Raw genomic sequence first — 25515 nt, 5'->3', positions numbered from 1 at the left:
ATGTGAAAAAACAACGACGGTCTGTTCCGCAGCCTTTCTTGCCGGGCGAGAAGCCGAAGACGGAGACCGGGAAGACGTCGTCTTTGCGGAGCGTGCGGGTGAAACCGGAGCGTCTGAAGTCGCTGAACACGATGATCGCGAACAGCATGCCGTCGCCCAGCCAGCAAACCCAACTGCCAAGTCCGCCACCCTCTTCGAACACGTCGATCTCGACACCGAACAGCACGCCGTCGACCACGCCGACGAACACCGCCAGCAACCAGAGCGTCCTCGAGAGGCAATTGAACAGCCCCTTGATCTCGCAGCAGGTGCCGCCCTCGTGTTCGCCGCCGGGTCTCCCGGTGACCACGGTGGCGACGAACGCCACCACGGTGGTTACCCTGACGCCGCCGCCGGAAAAGGACATGAAGGAGATCAAGCTGGACCCGAAGCAGACCACTCTGCTAGTCCAGGGCAAGGAGAACATACCTCTGTTCGGCGAGAAGCCGATGTTCGCGGAGAAGGCGATGGTGGCGCCCAGGTCGCCGGAGGTGATCGACCTGGAGTCGGAGAGCGACACGAGTAGGGACAAGATAATCATTCCCAGCTTTAAGAAACGCAAGCTCGAGATCCTCCGGGAGGGGGGCCTCGAGGTCACTGCCGTAGACTTGGACACTCGGCCGAGCGTGATCCAGAGCAACCCGCCGACGCCGGCGACCATGAAGACCGAGGAGAAGACGCCGATCTCGTACCCGTTGCCGGTCACGCCGAACTCCATTCCGAAACTGATCTCGGTGACCGTCACGCCGGACATCGGGCATATGCTGTCGTCGCCGCAGGACCACCAGCATCCCCATCACCAGGCTCGGTTGCAGGTGCCGAACAAGCAACCGCCGGCCCACCACAACCACAACAACAATAATAACAATAACAATAACAACAACAACAACAACAACACCACGATGAACAACAACAATATGGTGAACAGCCGGGTGATAAATCTCGGCACGTCGAACAACGCGGCGCTGCTGCAGCTTTACGCGAACGCGAACGTGCCGCCGCCGGGTTCGGCGGTTCATCATCATCAGGCCAATCATCGGTTCGTGCCGCCGACGGTGCCGAACGGCAGGATATTCCCGCCGAGGGTGACGCAGTCGAGGTCGATATTCGCGCACAACGAAAAGACGGTTTACGGGGACCCGAAAGACATTATCGTCCCTCCGAAGTACCGACCCTCGTTGCACCGTTTGCAGCCGCCCCCGCACCATCACCACCACCACCATCATCACCATCACCACGGTCCGATGAACAACAATAACGAGACGATGGCGCACGGCGGTGTCCTCGACCTGACGCAGAAGAACGCCGAGAAGCCGGCGTTCTCGCGGCCGAGCTTAGAAATAGTCAAAGTACCTGTAGTGCCGAGGCCTAATCCACTGAACCTGGAGATGAGGAACTCGTCCACGATGAAAGAGAAGCCGACGGACTGCTCGAAACGCGGCCCGGCCGGATACCCGGCCGGTTACCAGAACATGCTCGACAGCCGGACGATGGCCTCGAACAACCTCGAGATCACGATCGTGAACCCCAAACACAAGAGCAACCATCTGAGTCCGCCGGTCCGGGTGCCCAGTCCGCCGACCAGAAACAGCCACGTGCCTGGCCAGAGGAGGCACCAGGCGAACGGCAAGTATACGACGAGAAGCGAGCCGGTCTCACCGTACACACCTAGGAAGCCAACCAGTCACCCCGTGATACCGAATGTACCTAATCTGAACCACTTGAACAGCGGGAACTACCCTAGAATGCAGGCAGCGATGCATCAACAGATCGGCATAGACAGGAGAAAAAACGTGGAGACCAGTGGCAAAGATCACCAGCAACAGCAACCGCCGCCGCCGCCGCCGCAGCAGCAACAGCCGTCGCCGCAGCAGCAGCAGCAGCAACAGCATCAGCATCAACAGCGTCGAATCAGCGAGGGCGACAAGTCGTTGATTGCTCAGCAACAGCAGCATCAGCATCAGCATCAGCAACAGCAACAACAAGAGGCCAGGCAAACCGAGGCTGGGAGGCGGCACAGCGTTCCCAGCATACCCTCGGGTTTCGTGCCCAACGTGCCGCAAAGTAATCCAGCCTTCCTCCCGCAACTGCCAACGAACACGCCCGGCAAGTTCCTACCAATATTGGACCCGGTGTACTATTCCGCGTTCTACAACGGTCTGTTCCCGCCGCCGATTCCGCCCACGGCCCCCGCGTCCTTTCTGTCGCCGGAGTTCAGCGCGTATTACAAAGAATTACTTGCTTCCTCGCAACCAAGACTGGGGATGACGGGGCAGCACCAACCGGCTGCCCCAACGTCTAAGTAGACAATGGGATCTCATACCGATTAGGGTCTACGAGTAGCGAACGTCGGTCTCGATTATTTTCGTTCGTCTCCCTTCCTCCGTTTCTCTACAATCTCCTTTTTTTTCCTCGTCCCGTTCTTTTTCACACACTTCTTTTACCGAAAGACAAAGATCCGTCGGGCGTCCTCGCCTCCATCTTTTTTTTTTTTCTTTTTTTTCGTTCTTCTGTTCGTTCGAGAATCGAACGTTCGATCGGAATTTCTCACGTTTTGCCGCGGGGAAAATCAAGCGGAGGAATTCTCTCCTCCGGGAAGAGGTCCATCCAAGGGCTGCCGAGACTCGAGGATCCTGTTTTCGATCCGGTCCAGGGGGTGATCGACGATCCTGCGATCGTTCAGCGGCCGCTCGTCGACAGCGCGGATCACCGTAGACGATTTTTAGTTCCGCGCGGCTCGTCGTTCGCTGTTTTTTTTTCCTTTTTCGAACGAGCAATCGACGCCGCGTTTCGCCGATCGTCGGGCACCCCCTCGGCGATCAGGGTCGAAACAACGCCGGTCTACGGACGACCGGCAGCAGAGGGCGAAGACTGTGCATGTTCGAGGTGGCGAGCGAACGATTCGCAGTGTCGTAGGCGTGTACATGCATATATTATGCAATAAATTAGGTAATAATTTTTTATATATAACAATAATGCAAGATACACTTCGTTGTAAATCGCGCGCGCGCGCGGGAGAGAAAGAGAACGAGAGTGTGGGTGCGAACGAGAGCGAGTGAGAAAGAAAGAGAAAACGACGTTTCGGTCATATTTTAATTTTCCTTTTTGTTTTATATACATACATATATATATACAGAAATATATATATATATCTCGAGAGAATATTCGATATTAAAAATGAGGGATTTAAAAAAAAGAAGACGAAAGAGCGTACTAAAAGCACTGTGATAACGATCAAAAAGTAAGGAAAAGGAATGATCGGGGAAGATAGAAAAATGATACGCCGATCGCGTACTCATCGGACGATCGACGAAAATGGCAGTCGACTCTTTTTCACACGTGGAGGAGTTCTATATGCGAACGATACGACTTTTCTACGCTTATTCTGTCACGATCTACGCGCGTACTCTCGCGGACCTCGTACTGTTTTCTTTTCGATAAATGATCTATATAGTTTCTTTTTTTTGTTTATATTCCTTCTTTCGACTTTTTTCTCTGCAATTGAACAAGACGGTTCTACAAAGATATATTTTCGGTTCGACGATTCGCTTCTCTGTCGCGTGGTAAGGTCATAATTCCTTCATTTCTAACGTGCGATGTGATAACTAAATGAATAAATAAATAAATAAATAAATAAATGAATATATATATATATAAATGAATAAATAAATGAATATATATATATGTATATGTGTATATGCGAGATCCTTAGCCGACGGATCGCAAGAAACGTATAATTGTTTATTGTATAACGATGAAAAAAATCTTATCGTAGTGTGTAAAATCGATCGCGAGAACCCTATTCTAATTGTGTAAGTTTATAGGACAAATTTTCATTGTATCTCTTCACACGAAACACACAGACGCATTCGCGCATAATACGATCATCGAACGTAACACGTACACACACACACACACACACACACACACACACACACACACCGAGAGACCCAGAAACGAGAGAAAGAGAGAGAGAGAGACATACACGCGTACGAAAACGTACGCACACACCGATCCGTGTAGTCATGTTCCAACGCAGAAATGATTTAAGTGCACGCATCGCGGTGTTTATTAGCAACGAGAGACAAACAAAAGAAACCTGTACATAGTGTATATAATCACGTATCCGTTAAGATAGATAAAGAAAAAGTCCCCATGCATTATATCTTTCAACATTTTACGTAAGAAAAAAAAAACGTGTTAAGGTTTAGCAAAACGAAAAAAAAAACAAGTGTGTACAGGCTGTCCGACATTTTGTGTGGCCAACGATAGTCGTATCGCTGTATAAATATATTCTTTGCTAGGGTGCAACGTGTAATATTTTGCAGACTACATTTTTTAGAGGAGGTCGTTTTTGTACAATTTAGAATGAGACAAGGAAGCAACAACAAACAACCGACAATTACAAAACAAAAAAAAGAAAGAAGAAGAATTAACACACGCATTACATTGCGAAAGAAAGACGAAAACACGCCGGACAAAAGTACGCTTTCGTTCTCGTCCTACGTGCGATATGTATGTATACATATTATATGTATATTGTGTATCACCGACAACGGCGACAAAAAATGAAGAGCGCGAGAGAGAGAGAGAGAAAATGCGAGTGAACGAGAGCGTGCGAGTGTGCGAGAGAAAGAGAAAAAGAGAGAGAGAGAGATGAAACGAAGGAAAGAAAAAAAGCTGCGAATGTTTCTCCTTTGGTTTTCGTTTAACGAGCAACATCATGATCGACTGATTTCTAGGACATGCGCGCGATCGCTGCCGGAAGCGATCGAACATCGCGGGCCACCGACATTTTGCAATGGAAGAAAAAACCGGCGACGACGGTAATATCCATGTTTAAGCGTAGACGTATCGATAGAATTTGTTCGTTTTAGGATACTCTCTGATAAAGAAAGATTAAAATGAAAAAAAAGATACTAAGTAAAAGCTAAATATCAGATAACGTTAAAGCATTCGTAACCCTAAGAACGTGTGTACGTACAAGAGTGTAATTTAAAACCGGTCCGCGGACCGTTTTTTCCTAGGAGAAAAATCAAGATTTCTATATCGATGTCTTTCACGGATAAGTTGTTCATGTTGTGCGACGATTGAGTGTTGTGGCGAGCGTTGTTTGCGACTTTACTGACCGAGCTGTTTTCTTTCCGCGAGAGAAGATACACGAGGAAGTATAACGGCGAAGAAGAAGAAGAAGAAGTAGAAGAAGAAGAAGAAGGTCTTCCGGTGACGCCCGACGCGTTCTGAATTCGAAATCTGTAATTGGCATTCGTCCGGTCCGTTGTTCGCGCCGCGAGGGAACGTTGCACGCGCGTTCTTTCTGTTTTTAAGTCGAGACAACGAACATTACTTCTAACGTCGATGATTTCGCCAGGGTTCCGCGCGCGCGGTTTCTTCTTTCTCTCTTCAGGATTTTCTTTCGTTTTTGTTGAAATTCTGGCGGGAATTATATATCGGGAATCAACGGGGAGACCGTCGACCATGTGTGCGAGTGCGCGACGATCTTTCAAGATCATCGGAGTCCGAGTCTCCGACGTCCATGTGTGTGTGTGTGCGCGTGTGTGTGAGAGAGTGTGTGTGTGTGTGTGTGTACAAAGAGAAATGACGGCGGATACGCGCGTCACTGTTGCGATCCGAGACACGATTCCGCGGGGGGGGGGGGAGGGGGTGAGTTCGTTTTCGTGTTGATTTTCGAAAATGTTGGGAGCGTTGTTGGAAACCGGTACGAAGCGAGAAAGATAACAGATAGGAAGATAACAGACGGCTAAAGGAAGAGAAGGGCTTGTACGAGAATACGTGCCATAAAACTGCTTAGGTAGTGACTTCGAGAAAAATCGAACGATGACGACGGTCGTTTGTATGTGCTTTTAACGAGCCCTTTATCAATTAGAGAACGAGACTAACGGGGGTAGAACAGCGACAAAGATCATTTCACGGAAGTGCAAAATTCCACACCGGAATACTTTTTTTTTTATGTAACTATTCGTTCGTTTTTGTTACCGCGATTGTTGTTTTTTTTAATTTCAAATTTATAGTACGCGCGACCCGCTCGCGGGAAAGAGAAACTCTATATACGTAAGAGATATTCGAATTGCATGCTGAGACGTGGACGCGTGCCTGTGAATTAAGAGAGAGTGCGCGTGCGAGAGAAAAAGGAGTGCACGAACGAATGAAAGAGAGGGAGAGCGAGAGAGAGAGAGAGAGAGAGAGAAAATTAGAGAACGATTAATATTCAATGAAAAGAAAAAGTCTATGTTCGTTTCTTCTTTTGTTTTTCTTCTGCGAGTTTTCTCTTCATTTTTGTATACTTAGCAAGTGACTTTTTAGCGTAACCCCTCGTTTCCCAATTTAATAATAATTATTATTATACGATACAAAATATTTTTTATTATATAGGCATTTCAGTTCCTAAATTGGAAATAAAATATCTACCACGAACGATCTCTTTTTTGTTCGAGCGGGCGCAGCTCGACCTGAACGATCATTCGTTCGTGCTATTCGCGCGCGCGCTCTCTTCCGATCCGCTCGAAATCGCTTTCTCGATTTCGATCGCGGAATCGTCGCGGATGCCTGCGAATCTCCGGTAAGTATCATCTTCCGATAAATTAATTCTCGTCCGATAACAGAATTTCGAGGAGAAAGAACCGCGTCCGACGAACGGAGTCGCGTAAATTCCTCTCGACTCGATCATCGACGGCTCGCGAGATCTTCGAACCCGACGCATCGCGATCGAAGAAAGGGTAAAAAGACTATGGCGCGGAATGCGCGGGCATGAGCCACGAAATATAAAATATCTTTATGGTGGCCATAAACTGATAACCTGTTTAACCAGTCTAGTAATGCCACGGAACAAGAGTGTACGATCCAGCGAAATCGTGTCTCCCGATAATCCTAATCCCATGGCACAGTTTTCCGAGCCGCGCGAGAAATTCATCCCCCGTTTCTTTCCGCGCGAACACCGCGGAACCAATTGCGCAACGATCCGCCCGATTCCTGCGGGATTCGCCCAGAAACCGATGGAAAACGGCATTTCTTTTTTCAAGGCTTCCTTTTGCCAACCGCGAGATGCTAATTCGCTTCTCCGGAGGGCTCGGCGAACTGTACATACTTCGGGCATTAATTATCGGTCGACGACGCGACGCCGCGTCGCGGCGCAGAAAGTTCGATCCAACGATCGAAACTTGGAATTCACCGCAACGTTGCTGGCAGCGTTGCCACGAGACATGCCTAGACGAACATGAACGCGAACGGATCGCACACGCAGGGAGCAGAACAAGGTGGTAGGATGGAATTGTGTTTACTCCTCCACCCACGATGACAATCGGTGTAAACACTCCTGCGCGGGATGGTCGTGCATCGTCGCATGCCAAACCGCCTTTGTGTACGTAGCCAACTGACGCGGATCCGCATTCACAGACGACATTCCCCGAAAACTCGTGGAAATCCTGCCGAGGTGGATGCCTCGTCTTCCGGATTCTGTCTGGCTCCGCTCGCCGATCCGTTTTTTTTTCAAGTCCGTCGGAGTTATGCGAACGCGGGTGGCGACTTGAACCACCGCGACTTCGATTCGCGTTCGATTTCATCGTTGCGATGGTCAAACGTACACGAAAAGACCTCGCTACCGTCTTGTCTCGGTTAAATTTGCAGAAACGAAGATCCATTCGGTATTTTTCAACATGATCCGAAGGAATCGCGTTCTCGGAAAAGGTAACACGATCGACGCTCGACTACCGTAAGTTTGGCCGACTTAATTTCATCGTTGCGACATCCGAAAGCTTCGAAAGTGGCCTCTAAAACATCTCGCCAGTGTCCTGTACCAGTAAAAATTGTCAAAATAAAAGATTTCATTCGGTGTTTTTGATCGCGACGCGGAAGAATCGTGCTTGCAAGAAAGACAACATGGCGGATACTCGACTGCCTTAACTTCGTCGAGCTGGCTTAACTTCGTTCCGAGGACAACGAAAAGCTCGGGAACGCTTTCGAAAAGATCTCGGCGGGCCTCTGACGCGGTCGGAACGAGAAAATCGAGGTTCCCGTTCGAAACGGATCGAAGAATCGCATTCCCAGGGAAAACAAGATGGCGACCGCAGGGTAGCCCCGTAGAATTATTATTCCCATTATGTCCGACCCTCGGTCGGTAACGGAACGACGACTGATACGTTCTCGTAGTCGGCATCGATCGAGGGACACGACTTCCACGGTCGGACCCGGTTGGAGGATCGTGGCCTTCTCGGACGCGAACGAACGTCGTTGCGGTGGCGAACGCGTCGTATCTTCGCGATTCGTGCGAACCAGGGAATTCACGTAACCGTGGCGAAGCCGTCTTCCGCCCGGTTCTCGCGAACACTTCACCCGCCAGACAATAGTTTACCGTATCGACCTATTCCGGCCCTTCTCCCCGCGCTCGGCCTCTGCCCGCCACCCTCGCGGCGCGACGCGGCGGCTCGTTCCCATCCACCTTCTCGTACCACCCCGCTCCAGCCAACCACGAACTTGCTCTTCTGGCCTTCCCTCCGTGCCTTTCCGCAGATCCAACTTGTTTCTCCGCGCGCCGTGAACTTCGGAGCTTCCGACTCCACTTAGGAACAGCTGCGAACCGATCACGAGCGCAAATTGTACTTTGAACGCTCCTACAGACAGCCGAAACGATCCTAGACGCGTTTCGCAAGCGGGAAGACAGAAGGTGTCTCCGGCAACTCGATCCGAAACTGTTCCGCGAGCACCTTCTTTTGTGCGCGTGTTGATCTTTCGAGGTTCCGTCTCGGGAGCCTTCGATCAGTTTCCGCGCGGAGACGTCTTGATCTAAAAGGATTCCGACGCTGTTCGATTAGGATCTTCATAGGCTTCTGATAGCCCGGATATTTTTACGCCGATGGAATATTCAGTCTTTTCCGTCTGCTCGGTCCGAGATGTCTAAAACGAGCACCTTCTTTCATATCGATTCTTTCGGGGTTCAATCGTTGAGGTCTTCGGGTCACGGTGTAAGAAGGAGACGTGGGCCGACTTCGTCCCTACTCCTGTGTTCTTAAAGCTTTAGTTTCGATAAAGTCCGCTAGGTGCACTACGAAACTTTTGTGCTTTCCGCGAGAGCTTCCGCCGCGTGTGCGTGTACGCTACAGCGACGCTATTGTAGCTGTACCGTGCTTGTACACGCGTATAACTTAGCGCTACTTCCACCGACGGTGTCGAAAGACATTTTAATAAATGAGAAAGACATTTAATCGTTTCTGTTCAACGCTATATTTTTCCCAAAGGCGTCGGACGACATCTTTGAACAATTTTTAATCAAGATTATTTTCCATGTATCCTATGCACAGTAAATTCTCCCACATTGTCCCTCGGCTTGGATGTAATTAGTAGATGCGTAATTACGTATAATATCGATGCAGCAGACCTCCAACAGGAACAATGTGGGAGAATTTACCGTACCGTGGCGAGGCGAGCAGCTTGTTCGGTCTCGCGCGCAGCTCGCTCACCTCGGGACCCGTGGTTTCCGAAGGTCGAGATTTGTTCCGAAGTTTGTATGAATGAAACTTATCCTAATATCTCCTGCGAAACGGCGTGCGGCTTTCTTCGGACAGTTCTGGTCCGGGGTTCGGCTTTGGATAAGAGTGCGGAAAGTCGACCGGGGGCCGAGGGGACGCGACGGGGTGGCACGTGCGGCCAGAGGGGCGAGGGCGAGGGCGAGGGCGAGGGCGGAGGGAACGGGTCGTTTCAGCTCATCCGGATCGTTTCAGACCAGGGTCAGTGGAACGTGCTTGTGTACGAACTGTCCGCAACTGTCATTCACCTCGCGGCTGGCCACGCGCTCGCGGCACCAGACATTTCCGCGCGGTTTCGCGGGAAAAACTTGTCACCGAGGGGGAGGGAAAAATCGAGTCGCCTGGCCCGATGAGTTTTTGCGGCGGCCGACCGTTTTTTTACGGTGATTACAAGTCGGCCGACACGGGACTTTTCGGTGGAACCAATTAGCACGGTCGCCTGTCCGGTTAGCCGGTTCCGACGACCGGCCGCCATCCCGCGTCCTGCCATTTTTTGTCCACGGTACACAAATTGCGAAAGTATGCGGGAAGATCGAAAGCGGCCGGAGACGTTTATTTTTCGGTTCGCCACATTTTTCACAGCGGAGAGAAGCGACCAAGTTCGCGTTGAAATTGTAGAATTTTTTAATTCAACTTGGAACGTTGGAATAAATGAAATTTATGCGAGCCTCCGGAACTTCTTGTAAACTGCAGCGACGAACAAATCTTTACGTCGGTTAGACATAAATAAATATAGGAGACGCATCTATTTCCTGACACCTTCCACCTGGATCGCTCGTTTGCCTCGCGCTTCGTTCAAAATCCGCGGCGGTGCCGGAAGAAGCGTGTCCGCGAACTTCGGCGGCATCGAACATTCGCGATATCCATCGGCAACTTTGGTGCATTCCGTTGCACTTAACCACCGCGCATAACGACGGATCTGGAAACATCGGCGACTCGGTTTCACGGTGCTCCGTCGCGTTAACGACGCGGCACCGGCATTCACCGCGAACACCGTCGACGCATTCGAACGTCGCCGAGGCAGACCCGAAGGCGAATAGTGAAAATCAAAAGAAGGGGGAAAAAAGGGAAAAGAGGGACACTTGTGCGCCCGTGTGTCTCGTTTCTGTTCGCGGCCGTTCGAGCCTCTAATTACGCGTGTATCGCTCATCGAGCTTCCGCGTGAAAAGCTGCCCTCGTTAGCGAGACGTCGGGCGCGTCGACGTCGACGCTCGACGCTGAACGCTCGACGCCGTTTTCCCCGGCGCGGCCGGGTGGCACGCGTCGCGTCTCCCATTCCGGCGGACGCATCGGCTGTCACTGAACGCGACTTTTCACCGTCTCGGCGTTATAAAAGGCGGCCATGTTGACCCCGAATCGGCGGGTTATCGAATCGTGCCTTCACCGACGGATAGCCATCGGGATGCCGTGCCGTGTGCCGCGTGCCGCGTGCCGCGCGCTCTGACACACAGTGTGCGCCGGCGACGCTCGCGTGACAGCCGGCCTATGCGCGCGGTTTTCACCTGCACAGGCTGCGGCCTTGAGCAATTTACCGTTTCGAAACTGCGAGCCTCCCGATCCTCGTGCCGGATGCCCAGAAAACCGAGAAACCTGCCGACGAGGCCCGAGCTGCTTCGAGACGCGTCCACGATGCTCCGCTAGTTTGGAATTCGACGGCGTTCTCCTTACAGGTATACTCCTCTATCTACCGATCAATCGCGACGCTTATCCGAGATAACGCGTCTCTCGTTTCGGCCGCTATCTCCGACCATCTTCTTTCGGAAAGCTTGTTTTCCAGGACGGACGATCGTTCCAAGTAGAATTCTCGGCACTGATTTCGATATCCTTGAAACATGTTGTCAAGGTCGTTGTTTCGGACGACTGTTCCCATTGCTGCTCCCGTTCCAAATTTGTCCACGTTCCATGGTGGTGAAAACGACTCACCTACAAAAAGACAAGAGATAAGGAATCTTCTGCACGCAATTAAATCGTTCGCATTAACTTCGTTTCGAGGGAGACGACGAATTTTGGCAGATCGGATCGTTGGTTGGTCGGTGGCTCGAGACCTGTGTTACTTTTCTACCCTATCGCCGGGGTAATACGGTAATCTAGGACTCTATTCCGGACGATTACCGCGGGAGACGTCCCGAGGCCAATACCGTGAACTCTATGTACACTTCGGAGAACTATGTGCCCGGGAAGATCAGCCACGGCGAACAATTAATTGTTATGGATCCGGATGTATGTCTTCCCGAAACTCGTTCCAGCGTCGCGACGACCTAAGTGCCTCGTGGCACGATCTACTTTGTGCCCGCGGTGGATTCGTGTCAGCGGCCGTGCTGTAAACCGCTCGAACCTCACGGTTCTCGTAAAACTGTAGAAAGTACCGCCGATCCGTGCAACTTCCGGCCCCACGGTGAACTAATCTTCTCCGTTTTCTGGCGGCTCTGCGGCCGAGAACCCGAACCCGAGCGAGCCGTGAGGTAGGTCGGCGGCACTCGGTTTCCCGTTCGACGCCGGCCTTTCTATTCGAGCGACTCGTCGGCGAACAAGGAAGCATAACGCCGTCGCTGCTGCCCCCAGACGTAACCGCATTAGCGAGAAATCGAGAAAAATCAGCCGGGCGCCGTTTCGGTTACGCCGACGCGGTCCGAGCGGCTTTCAGCGTCCACAATGGACCATGTCGAACCGTTCTCACCAATTAAAAAGTTCGAGATCGAAGTTCAAACGGTCCCTGAAACTTCCCTTTCGCGTATTTCCTTGCGGCGGGCCAGCTAACTTGGCTCGAAAGCGTTCTCCGAACGTTTCGCGATACGAAATTCCGAACGACCGAAAGATACATCTTTTATCGCTTTCGCGATTTGCTGTTTTCCTTTCATAAAATAGAGTAGCACGTGAACTTTCAACCCCTCTGGAAGGGGTTGAAACCCCAACCTCTGGGCAGTGCAACATGCGTGCGTAATTTTTTGAACCGCCCATGCAACAAAATACATCGTGACTCGCTAAAGTAATCGAGAAAAAATTTGGTTGAATCATAAAAGTACTATAAAATTGTACTAAAAAATACTATATCGTATCGTTGTAGCGTATTCGGAAGCGTTTCAAATATCGAGGAACACGAAACAACGAAGCATGTCAAAATCAATCTTCGATCGCCGCTTTGGTAATTACCCTTTTAAAAAGTGGAGTAATTAACGTTACGCGAACTTTCAACCGGCCGAGAAGGTTTCGACTGCCGAAAACTTGCTCCGACTTTGGAGAGGAGCGCGCGGCTTTGTGCGCGGCGTTTCGAAAACGAGGCTGTCGGCAATGTTCGGTGTCTGCGAAGATGGTAGGGGGGTGGTTTCCGAAGGTTAGAAGGCCTCCTGGCGTCGCATCGCCGCCTAATAGAATGACTGGTCGTCCGACCACCATAACCTCGGCGACCCATCGACCCCCGTTATACGTTCCTGGGATAAACGCAGGGAGAAAGACAGGGCGGCACAGGGCGAGGGAGGGAATCGGTGGATGGAAAGAGAGCGAGCTGGTGGGTCGCGGGAGTCGGGGGCAGGGGGGGGCAGGGAAAGGTGCAGGAGGAGGAAGAGGGTGGGCAGGGTCGAGGGTGAACCCCTTATTGATTTTTAGGGTGACACTGTCAACCGGCGAGTGTTGAGTCCCCCGCGACGGGAGAGACTTTGAAGCCGACGAGGAGCGAGAAAAAATGTGGCGTCGGCCGCGCCATTGCACGCGCGAAAAAGCAACCCTCGCGGCTCGGCGGGCCAGGATCTAGGATGACCGGCCGATCGGCCAGGATCCTGTCCACGATCCCCGGTGTCGCACGATACTCTGCTCGGAGCCGGAGGTTTTTTCGTCGTGGAAAAGTGGTGAGTGCGGCGTCGGCGTCGGCGGCGTCGGCGGCGTCGGCGGTGACAGAAAAGAGTAACTGTGGCGAGGCGCAGTCCCGTTGCGGTCGGGTGTGCAGCTCTCGGCGCAGGGCCGTACGCATCCGTGGGCGACGCTCCACGTGGAAACGGCTTCCTCCACCGCGTCGCGACGCGGCGTCTTGCATGTTTTCCAACGGCGGCGGCGGCGTCTTAGTTCTCGGGAGGTGGACAAACCGCGACCGTCGTCGGCCCCGAATCGCTCCCATTCCTCATCGACCCTGGTCTCTCTCTCTCTCTCTCTCTCTCTCGGTCCTTCCGTCTATTTTTTCCCTCCCGTGCTCGCGCGATTCCACGACGCCGCACACCGAGAAGCGAGGCGACGCTAGGCGACGCGACGCTAGGCGACGGTAGGCGACGCGACGCGACGAGTCGTCCATGAATGAGCAGCGAGTGACGCGTGTGTTTCTCGTAATTGCCTTTCGTGCTCGATCGCTCCTCGACGTCCCCGCTCTGGTAACAACGTGTGTCCATTGTGCCGCCACGCTTTCTGCCTACGGCCAGGTAGACACCCGCGACTTTCCAATCGCAGTGTGCTCCGAAAGCTTCGAGGTTGGAGCCGCGTCCGGAGAGCTCGTCGCCGGTGTTCATTCATCCTCCCCTTCGTCACCCCTCCGTCGAGGGGTAGGGGGTGAGAACGTTCGATTGAGAGTCCGAAGAGGGAGGACAACAGGGGTGCGAGGAACAGGGTGCAGAGTGTGCCGGACTTGGTCGGTTGCAGCTGTCTGTGTGCCACGCGATTGTTTTCTCTCGGCGGACTCTCCTCCCTCTCTCTCTCTCTCTCACACACACACACACTCTCTCTCTCTCTCTCACACTTCTCTCGGTTGTTTACAAATCGACGGGTGCTGCACTACCGTTCGGCTGTGCAGGTCGTGTACAAACACACGGCGTCGTTGCTTGCATGCAACAGGCGACACCGCGTTGCCGAAGTTTCCTCCTGATTAATCGATCGGAAATTACAGTCGGTCCACCGGCGATAACTCTCCGGGATTCGAATTAATCGCGCGCGGGGACACGCGCCGAGGCCGCCCGCCGATCGACGGACAGAGGAACCCGAGAAAGGTGTCGAAAGGTCGGCCGGACCTTGTCTACTTCGCGGCTGGCCGAGGGAGAAAAAAGAAAGTCGGCGGACAGAGTCGCGACCGGTGCACGCAAGTGCAGGGAACATCGGTTCGAGCCTCGCGTAATTACGCGTAGGTAGCTAGAGCGCGGCTTAGAATCAATACGAAGGGATTACCTTCGCCGCCGGTTGAAAAGGGGGATCGATGGGAACCGAGAGAGGACCGTGGTGCCAGGACCAACGGAGTTAAAGGATCCTCGGAGTTTTCTGCGGTGTGTGCGACACAGGCGACGCAGGAGGACTGTGTGTTACCCCCGATAGGGTGGTCGGGGTATAGCCCCCGGTGTGTTTGGGCGGGGTGTCGGGCACTCGTTGCCGCCGCGCCGCGTTGGCCCATGCAGCCAGCTTGCTAAAAATGGCAGCGTCGTTCGGGCTGCACCCGTGGAATAGCATTTACTGGCTGCGTCCGAGGAAGAAATCCAGTTGACACTAGGGTACCTAGGAGGGACCAGTGGCGAACACGTGGTCGGTTACCGAAGCCAGCTAGGTGCCAGGGGTGCGTGCGTCCGCTAGCTACGACCCTGGCGCACGTGCGTACGTGTACCTCCACCTTTCTGGTCCTCGGCAGCCCGAGTGCACGTGTGAGTGACAAATGCGCAGCGAATGCGTGGTGAAAGTGCCGCGGGCAAAAGGCTAGTGACTCGTCGTCTTCGCGATTCTAACGGACCCCGACACGGGATCCCGTCCACCCGTTTGACAGACGAGACTTTGACGTCTCGGCGACTCGCGACTCGCAGCAACACGCGACACACGCAATTCGCGAAGCGTCGCGATGTCCTCTCGGAGCATCGTCGTCCGCGTTCGAACCGATCGATGATAACCGAAGAACGAACGCGAACGTTCTCGTCGCGGAAACGGTGAGCGGTGAAGAATACGTTTCTCGGTGGTTTACTTACTCGTTTCGTCGTTCGGGAAAGTTTCTTTTGTCCGCGGACGGTCGGGTCAGGCTCGTCGGAGTAAATAGAGGAGAGGAGTAGAGTGGCGCCACCTGCGCTCCTACGCTCCTAGTTCGCAGGCTGGTCTGTTGACTCTGGTGGTGTTTATTCGCGCTTCTCCCGTCGCTCTCTCTCTCTCCCTCCCTCTGGCGCACCGGGCCATTCGTGTGTTTGGAGGATGTGTCGCGATATTTTGTTGCAATGTGACGGCAAGATGAATGAAGATTAGCGGTGATGTCGGTGCTGTGCACGCGCCTTGCTGCGTCCGGGTGCGCGCTCCGGCCTTGTCCAGATCGGCCGTGAAACCTCTTCGAACAGGTTCGTGGATCAGCGTGAAGATGCCGGCAACGCGAACGTACAGGTGCCCATTGTTGTCGCCGGATTATAGACTTTTCTCGCGAGACTGCCGCCGAGGACTCGACAAAGAACTCGTCGATCCTGTGCCGTGAGTTAACAGTGTTTCGAAGAACCCACCGCAACGAAACCGCGTATCGCGTTTCGTCGCCGTATAGGTTAGGTTACCGGCACATAACCTGCAAGCTACCACTGTGGCCAGACCCGTTTACTCGGCAAAGGACTGTCCTGGCCCCGATTTAGAACACTGTTCCACGAAACGATACCCGCACAGTGCTGATTCCTGCCGCAGTGGGCGATCGGTGCAATGGAATGAGCTGGGTGACCGCAGGACAATGAAGGCCAATGGGACAAATAATGGTGATTTACGCTTGATTGTTGGCTTACTAGGGCTTTCCAGAGCTTGCAACGAGCTTCCGTTAGTCTCGCTACCGACTATCTACTTCGCTAGGTTAAGATATTGCTGCGAGCCAAGCCATTGTTTACATTACGAGCGTAAAGGTTGTCCATGCACGTTGCACGGTACACGATGATGTATTTTAAGTGGGAATTATTGTTAGTCTTTCGTAGACAGGTCGATAGACGTGTAGGAATCTTTCGTTGTTACGGATATATTAAATTATCGAAGTAGGAGCTTTACGTGTAAGCTAGAGAAATATAGTTAAGGTTTATCCGAGTCCGACGAGGAGTATCTAGGTACGACGTATCCGCATAGGCGGTGCGACAGCTAGTTAGTATTATCTGCTATTATCTAGGTCATGTATAGAGTTAGTCTAGTAAGATTACCATCCTAGGAGACGGATCGACAGAGTCAATTTTATGCAATATCTCTTGTTCCAGTCTTTCGACGAGACTCCTCGCTATAATTGTAACGTACTCGTTACTTAGTTTAGTCGTTCGTATTTACTGTCGTGCAAATATCATACGGGGGTGAAGCTTGTGGCTTCGAGGGTAGATTTCTGTATAAAAAAACCTTAGCTAGAAGATTAACCATTAGATTGTTGGCATAATGCCGTACGGAGTCGCCAATATTGTAATATATTTTGGAGAACAGTTCTCCTTTTTTTTATACGATTTGTGAGAAAAAATGTTAATAGATAGCCACGCTGTAAATAATTTTCCCGTGAGCGAAAATAACGCACGAGCAAATAAAAATAGGTCGGAATAAATTATCCGTAACTTACGGAATCACTCGATCTTGTGTTTTTTTTTCGTTTTACTAACAATTTGATAAAAAAAAACAATTATTATCTCTCCAAATTGGACGTAGGTGAAAATAATGAACCCCATGTTTGAAGTAGCTAAATGCTCGTGCATTACACAAAATAAGTAATAAAAGAATACCTTTCCTTGTTTTCCTTGTTTTCCTTGTTTTCCTTGTTTTCCTTGTTTTCCTTGTTTTCTGCTCCCAAGTAATTTCAAAATTAGAGAAAGTTATCTTAGAGTCGTTGTCCAATAGATTAGTCCTATCGTTTAAAAAACAAATTCGAGCCGTTATTTCAGTTTCAAAATAGTTGTATCGTTTCAAAGGGTGCCACAGGTATGTGCACCCCCGCCAATAGGTATGTAGATATTTCCTTAATTAATATAGTTATCTAAAAAAAAGTTATGAAATTATCGATGAATATTATTACGATTATCGTATAGTACTTATTAATTAATAGCGTTAAGTGTCCAGGGACTTACGAACAGGGGTGTATTTTGTCGCTCGCTGTGTCTATATGGCTGCCACTTTGCGTAGAAATATTCCGGGAGGAAAATCGGTTAGATTTTTAGCATGAAAATGCCGGCAGTCCAAACGTTAACCGGTTCGGGATTGATTGCAGGCTGTAGCCGCCTGAACACGCCATTGGCAGCCACCACCACGCTGGAGGATCCGGGAACACCAGCCTCTTGGAAGGGCCCGCCACCCGGTTCGGAGGCGTCGCCCTTTACACCGAACTCCGTCGGCCAGGGTGGAGGTCCAGGGTCCGGTCCCTACAACAGTACAGGTGGCCCGCCCAGCAATGCGGCCTTCCAAGGTCCTAGCCCGTTTCCCGGTGGTGCTGGTAGTCCAGCGGGTGCGCCGCCTTATCAGGGCCCACCACCCGGGTCCGCGACCCCTCAGTACACCGCCTCGCCGGCCCCAAGTGGTTCCTCGACACCCGGTCCGGGACCACCGCCGAATTCCGCGGGTTTTCCGCCACCGCCGAACAATTCCGGGCCTCCGTACAACGGGCCCGGGCCCAGCCCGTTCGGTTCGCCTTCCGGTGGGCCTCCGCAGTTCGTCGGCAGGCCAGGTTCCTCGGGGCCGCCGTTCGTTCCTCCCGGAGCCGGTAACCCCCACTTCCCGTCCCATGGACAGCCTTTCGGCGGACCCCAATACGGAATGCCGCCCGGAAGCCCGTTCGGACCTGGACATCCGATGACAGGACCTATCGGACCCGGTCACCCTGCCATGATGGGACCCGGGGGACCTGTGGACAGGATGGACCAAGGGTGAGTGAGAACGATTCATTCATAAATCCGCCTGTCCGAGGAACAGCTTGCGGCAACCCTTGCGCCCAGACTCTCCTTGAGAATCTGGAGGATCGATAGCGCCTATAAGTCCGCGTGGCGAGTCGATAAATAAATTACCGACTCGCTTCCTTTGCCAACTGGTCCGACAATGGTGCCGTTTTCGCACTTCGGTGTTACCGCGTGCTTTTGTTTACCGACTCGTCGGAGCACTGTTGCACGATCTAGCTCGTTGCTAAGCTGTCCCTCGCCACGCGGCCATTTCCATCGATCTGGAACGCTTCCGACCATGAGCCACGATCGACACCGCAGAGTAAAAAGCGCAGCAGTTGTTCTTTCGCAATGTCTTGTTTCAATTAAATATCTTCCGAGGCATGACAATGGTCGGAAGCTCTCCAGGAGGCTACAGTGTTCTAGTCGCCACCGGCCCACGCTGGGCCGATGCGACCAAGTTGCGTCCAAATCGAAGGATTTCTGATTGCAATCGAATGAAAACGTGATTTATCCGATACCATGTGTTGGAGAACTCAAGGTTCTTTAAGCGTTAAAGAATTACTCGTGTCCCGCGCGATAGATTGTAGAGCGAGACTGGTAGGAGGGGTTCTATGTGACTCGGAAACGCTAAAATTTTACCCCAAAGTTTCCTTATTAGGGTAGCATTCCTGCTGGTAAGATGTTTACATATAAGGTAAGTCCAAACGGTTTTATTGTATTAATTTTACTTGATCCGGTTATGGACAGATCTGTGCACTATTTACGAAAACATCTATTAGCTATCCGGAAATCCAATAACATCGTATCCGCGATCGCTGCAGAGTTAAACCGCTGCAATCCTTCAAATCAGTGTGTCAAAATCTACGAGGAATAATAAAAAAATCCAACTGTACATGGCATTGGATGAATCACAATTTTGTCGCGATAGTTCAAGTTTCACGCAAACGTTCAAAGTTAAAGAAATGTTCATAATAAATTCTCTCAATTTTTCTCTTATTCTACGACGTTTTAGCTTCGATGTAAAAAAAGCTGCATCGCTTTATCTAATTGCAATCGAAAGTTCTTCGATTTCGGCACAACTGTTTCATTCAGCCCCCAATGTGGGCCGCGGATCGAGCCCTTCTCGGGCGCACGAATATACCGTGGCCTCTTCGTCCGTGCATGCCTAAAAGTCCCCTGATCCGCGTTCGTCGATCGGTTACCGGTTACCGAATCGCGTAGTCGATAGATTGGTCGGGATTCGTTCCGGACCGCGATCGATGTTCCATCGTGTCGACAGCGTGCTAGGCAGGGTACGCGTGTACCATCGTCGCCGCGTGAAACGCAAGGGCGCAGCTTAGCGGAGCGTCCGACTTTGTTGGGCCGGCAACATTCCTAGATAACGCGGTCCACAGGTAGCGACTACGTTATTTATCACTGGACTGCCGGTTGGTCCGCATTCTTGCCGATAATCCCGCGTCTCTGCCCTTTGGGAACGGTTTCCGATCGTTCGGTCTTGTCGTCAATGCTCGGACAACTCGTTCTCGAAATCAGTAACACACGGGTCGAGGTTGTCCGGACGGTTCGCCGCGATAAAAGCTACAGATGTTCCCCGGCATGAGAGTTGTCGGTGTTGCGCGTCGGCGGTGAAGCCGCAGATAGCCGGCCGAGGCAGCGGCTTTCGGGACGTGTCACCTGTGGGCCTGCATCATTTACTTGTTCAGTTTCTAGTCGCCTAGCTTCGAAACGATTGCTCCCACCGACAACCTTCGTAATTCGGTGATCGATATCGATCGGTAATTTCCGACCCGGATAGGCCGATTCGATCGTTCGTTCTTCGGATATTCCGCTAATTCCTTAGGAAAAGGGTTGATCGCTGTTTCATCCTATTTCATCCGAGTTTGAATAATTGATATCTCACCGCAGTAGAAAAATTCGACGAGTTTTTTTATATAACCCCCAAAGGATTGGTCTCCCTGTACCCTCCCCCTCCCCTCCCCCCCCCAAAAAAAAAGAAGAAAATGAAAAAGATTGAAAACGAACAAGTTGGGACTTCGGGAAACCCTTCGCAGCAGAGTCACCCTCTAGAATCGTGCGGCGAGTGTCGGCGTAGATCTAGCGGGTAACAGGTTGACCACAACGGAACGTCCCGCATCGCGCAACAATCGGATAGATCGAAGTTGCGTTTTATCGCGGTCTGGCAAACTCGGCCTCCGTCAGTGCCAAAAGCGAAAGCATATCGTTGTTAAGTAGCCGTTTCGGGAGCGGGGCGAGTTAGGACTGCCTACGCGGACGAAACCTGTAATGAACGGCGCCAACGGGGCATCACTCGATGCTAAACTTGGCAGCCGTGTCAGCGAGCCTGCGATCTAGATCGCCGATAGCCGGCGAAAAATCGTCGCGGTCGAGAACCAGTTTCCCCGAACGGTTTTTCGCGCCGTTCCGCGACTGGTTTCCGCGTGAATCGGAACGACCGAGAGGAGACGAGGGAAAAAGTCACGGTGCCATAAGTTCGCCGGCGCGATATCGAACGCGCCGAGAGACAATTTTTAGACGCGCGCGTATCTGCGCCGCGTGGGCGGCCGCGAATTCCTCACGCGTGCGTTTACACGCGCTCGAATTTACAGGCGCGTTAAATCTCGGCCGCGACCGCGGCCGCGCGACCGAGTGCGGGAGAAAGCTGACGCGAGCAGATTCGCGAATAGGCTCGCGAGTATAGCTCCGCAGGCTTTATTTATTTATTTATCTAAATGTACGGGTAAACGCCCAGTTTTACGATGGGGAACAAAAGAGCAAAGATCGTACCGTCCCTACTACCCCCAACTACTTTTTGCGATCCGATGTTCTCGCGGCGCGGGGGTGGGGTGGTAGCCTTTTTGGCTCGTTTTCGGGCGTAAATAACTTTGTATTTGTCGAACGAGATATATTAAAACGGTAAAATAATAAAACAATAAAAAAATGATTCGACAAATATAAAGTTAATAGCGCCGAAAATTTCGTTGCTTTTCAGGGCACAATAAACTTTGTATTCATCGATGCGGACATATTACATTTTTTTATTCGAAGATAAAGCAAATAAACAAAAAAAAAAGAAATATGTTCGACAAACACAAAGTTAATTAAGCCCGAAAACAAACCAAAGCCGGAGCAATTGGTACGGCCACAGTAACCGGCGCCAGCCTTTTCGGTTCTTCGCGAGCAGTTTCGGCGAACCGCGCAACATAGTTCGCGTAGGGGTGTCCGATCGGAGCCGGAGGGCCTCAGAGATCGATTTTTTAATTTGGCCCGGGGCGCGCGCGGTGCGGCGCGGCGTCGCGCGAAATTAATGGCGGCCGCGGGAATGTTTCATTCGCCCCAAAGACGGAACATTGTATCGTTGTCGTCCTCCTCGTCGTCGTCTCGTCTTAAACGGAACAGAGATTTATGCGCAGGAAATTACCATTAAGCTTCTTCGGCCGTTGGAACGTCGAACGTGAAATTGTTTTTCGGAAAAAGTTCCGCGAGCAATCTGCCCGGGGCTCCGCGGATCAATTGATGGTATCGCGGCTCCCTGCAACATTTTCGTTTCTCGAACATGATTGACGGGCAAATAAGCAACGCGAAGTCGCGGAACCAGTCCGTAATTGATACGGTATCGGAATTTATCGCTGGCCCGCGTAATCATGCGAGGGGTGTCCCCTCCGACGGGGAATTCGTCGGGAACATGCGTGAACCGCATAAACATAACCGCGGCCTAACGAGGATTTATAAAACGGCCGTGATAAGATCGCGACGGACGCGCGGCTTTCCTAATATGAATTTTAATTTCTGTCAGGCTTTAATTAACCCCCGCTAGCCCTATAATTTTCTCGACGTTGAATAATTGTCTACCTGTCGCAACTTAGTTCGCGCTTCCCTCACCTCTTCATCCCCCCCTTCTCGCTCTCTTTCTCTCTCTCTCTCTCTCTCTCTCTCTCTCTCTCTCGCTCTCTCTCTTTCTCTACAGGGTGTCCCATTTTAATCGCCACAGTAGGACCCCTGTTCTCAATTATGTATCGTATAAAATTAATATCGTAACATTAAGATTAAAATCTCTCCCAAAATGATCCTTTTTCGACACAAACCGCTTAGTACATTTGTATTCAGAATTCCGAAGTGCATCGAATTGTGCACAAAAAAATCATATGATTTCATTAAAAAATATAAGGTTGTCCTCCGTGCGTCGACATTGTTTCAAATAACGAATAGTACTGGAGATAATCGTATGTAGCGATTAAAATAGGACACCCTGTGTATCTTCGCGACCACTACCCCTCCTCCCTCTCCCGCGGGAAGTGCGCTCCGCCGACAAAGAAATTGCAGCAAGATAAATTAGCGAGGACGAAGTGGGGCGGCCCGCTCTTCTCTTTGCTTATTTCTTATATATTTGCCTCGTTTTTTGTTCCTTGGTTGTCCTTTTGTTATCCCTCGTTTCTATTACGTTGTAACCAGCGACGCGTATTGTTCGAAACAGTCTCTCTCTTTTTCTCTCTTTCTCTCTGGGGGGTAGTAGCGAGAGAGGGTGACGATCGAGAGAAATTCGGTGACAAGTTCTTAGAACTTTTGAACCGTCAGAGATATCGCAATGAAATTTTCGCTGAAAATATTTAAAAAATAGTCACTTTCAACCGTCGATAATTAACCATTTTCCGCATTCTTGGAACAATAATTTTTAATTTATTCTCATTAACATTTTCGATCGGAGAACATTGTTTCGATATAATTTCACGAACTATTTTTTACTTTCTAAATATGTCTTTCATATTTACGGAATATAAATAATATAAATTCGTGATATCGTTCTGTACCAACGCTGTGTTTCAACGCACACAAAAATTATCGTATATCGGAAACGCGTCGAAAGATATTTTTTGTAACGATTTGTAATAATTACAAATTTGATTCGGACCACTGTGTGACGGGGTGGTATGCTCTTGGCAGGGATTGTACCGAGAGAGGTGACGCAATACTTTTGCCGGAGGTAGTACGCGACCCACCTCCCCTTTTCTCCCTAAACCCTCCTAGCCACCCCGTGTTACGGAGGGCGGGTGAGCCAACGAGTGGAGAGAAAGAGAGAGAGAGAGAAAGAGTGAACGACGGAGGGTGGCCGGGGGTTCGGGGCCACCGGAGTGGCACGAAGGTTCTCATATTTCCTGTATTTTAATTTTTCACGATATCCAGCAAGCTCTGGTCCGCTGTCTACAAATTATTTGTCGTCTTCCCGCCACTCTGCTCTCCGACACCCCCGCGTTCTTTACGCGAGACCACGTCCGAGAGAGACCCCGGGTACCTAAGCACATCCAACGACGCGATCGACTCGAATTACCGCGTCGGATCGATACTCGAGAATATGCCGAAAATCGCGGCATCCACCATTTTCTCGCATCTATGAACGGCCCTTTTTATCAATTCATTTGCCCGCGAACGAGTATCGACAGACGATTTAACGAATCTCGGATGCAGCTTTCTCCAAAACACAACACGCCGAATCGTCCTCGTTTCCATTTAGTTTATTTGGCATAAATGCATGCCTTTGCGATTTTTCTACAAAAATTCAACATAATAATAATAATAATAATAATAATAATAACGGTAATAATAGTAGAATAATAGTAATAATGGAATGATAACAGAATAATAATAATAGTGATAATAATAGAACAGCAGAAATACATTAATAATAATAATAGTAAGGAATCGTGATCGCTGCAGCTGTGAAAGTAATCGTAGGGGTTGGAAAATGCAAATGTGTGAGATGCGTAGAGAAGAACGTGTGCAGCCAAAACGTGCACAATATCTGGTCTTCGGATATTTTGTCGAGACTAATTTAAAAATTACAAAAAGAAAAATAGAAATGGTTACCCGGTTGTACACGCAAAAATTAAACAAGAATATTGCGTTGAAAAGTACGACAAAAGGAACTAGAAAGAATACTATTGATTACCAGCAACCAAAATAATATTCTGGCCGTGGATAATGATTATTACTAACCAATATATAATTCTGCTCGTCGATAATGATTATTACTCACCAACGTATAATTCTAGTTATCCGTAATGATTATTCATAACCAAAAACTGTTCTCGCCAATTATAACGATTATCTGTAATTTGCAATGAAAAAGTATTTCCGTCGTTTGCGATGGTTATTGGCAATCGGAAAGCGTATAAAAATGGATGTAAAAATTCTACCCTTAGTTTTCAATATCTCGTTCTTTATAAATTCACTCGTACAAATGGTGTTATGCCAACAATCGGCTAGAAAAATAATGTTTATTCGAATTAGAAACGTCGATCTATCGGACAGCAGTATAAATATCCAACAATAACACGTTCGTCTTGAAAGAAAATGAAATGCCTCGAGTTCCCAAAGAATGTCGGCCGAAAACCGGCAGGTGCTCCTCTTCGACCGCCGAAAGAGAGAAACTGTGGGACCTTTTGACTCGAGATCGATGTTAACTAACGGCCGTCAACTTTTCTCCCACGGCGTGGAAAAAAGTTCGTTGAGAACCACTCGAGCTCCGTGGCCCCCTCCAGGTCTCCTTGGTTGTCGCTGTTCGGGGTTGGCTGAGAGGAAAAGAGAGTGTGAGAGAGAGAAGAGAGTAAAAGGGAGAGAGAGAGAGTGAGATCGGGAGAGAAATAGAGAGAGTGCGAGAGAGAGGTCGGAAAACGAGAGAAAGAAAGAGAGAGTGAGATTAGGAGAAAGAGAGAGTGACAAGGGATGGAGGAGCGGGGCGAAGGGTATAGGTGTAGGTATAGAAACCTAGGAGAAAGAGAGAGAGAGAGAGAGAGAAAGAGAGGTCGGGGTGGCGATCCGTCGGGATCCAGCGGCTCGCTCGTGCGTCCACCACCGCCGTTTACACTTTCGCGTGTAAAGGGATCTCGAGGAACGGACGCCGCGCTGCACCGAGCCGGGATCGGCGACCGGGTGCGTTTTCGTTCCCTGTTTGTCTCAGGTCGTGGTCGAGCCGCGGTTCCACGCTGTTACACCCCGGAACGTTTCAGAAAACGAACAGGAGAAATTTCGAATCGCTTTATAGCGGTCCGGCCGGCCGCAAGTAGGGGTTTGTTTATACCGTGTTTCTGGAACGGACTCGTCTAATTGATCGGTACTCGTGCAAACATCCGCGCTATTCTGCC

The 25515-nt window shown here is 50.6% G+C and overlaps 2 protein-coding genes and 1 long non-coding RNA gene across 6 annotated transcripts in view; 2 read left to right on the top strand and 1 right to left on the bottom strand.

The window, feature by feature from the left end:
* The window catches only part of LOC117222189 (uncharacterized), a 300049-nt gene extending 293575 nt beyond the window's left edge, over positions 1 to 6474 (top strand). For all 3 annotated transcript variants that reach the window (XM_033473760.2, XM_033473759.2, XM_076520371.1), the window contains one exon: positions 33 to 6474. In XM_033473760.2, coding sequence (XP_033329651.2) covers positions 33 to 2345 — 2313 coding nt within the window. In that variant the 3' untranslated portion in view covers positions 2346 to 6474. The remainder of the gene's footprint in view (positions 1 to 32) is intronic.
* Positions 6475 to 9260: 2786 nt separating this feature from the next.
* On the bottom strand, positions 9261 to 15628 carry LOC117222193 (uncharacterized). Its single transcript, XR_004490631.2, has 2 exons — positions 15497 to 15628; positions 9261 to 11501 (listed from the first exon to the last, which is right to left on the bottom strand). It is a non-coding gene; the product is annotated as an uncharacterized LOC117222193 (long non-coding RNA).
* A 367-nt stretch (positions 15629 to 15995) lies between these two features.
* The window catches only part of Chi (LIM domain-binding protein 2 Chi), a 154356-nt gene continuing 144836 nt past the window's right edge, over positions 15996 to 25515 (top strand). For both annotated transcript variants that reach the window (XM_076520374.1, XM_076520373.1), the window contains exons 1-2: positions 15996 to 16249; positions 17716 to 18367. In XM_076520374.1, the coding sequence (XP_076376489.1) occupies positions 16225 to 16249; positions 17716 to 18367 (677 nt within the window). In that variant the 5' untranslated portion in view covers positions 15996 to 16224. The remainder of the gene's footprint in view (positions 16250 to 17715; positions 18368 to 25515) is intronic.

Source organism: Megalopta genalis, chromosome 3, assembly GCF_051020955.1.
Source record: "Megalopta genalis isolate 19385.01 chromosome 3, iyMegGena1_principal, whole genome shotgun sequence".
NCBI classification, from domain to species: domain Eukaryota; kingdom Metazoa; phylum Arthropoda; class Insecta; order Hymenoptera; family Halictidae; genus Megalopta; species Megalopta genalis.
Note: the sequence above shows the minus strand (reverse complement) of the source record. Positions and strands in the feature narration are given on the sequence as shown.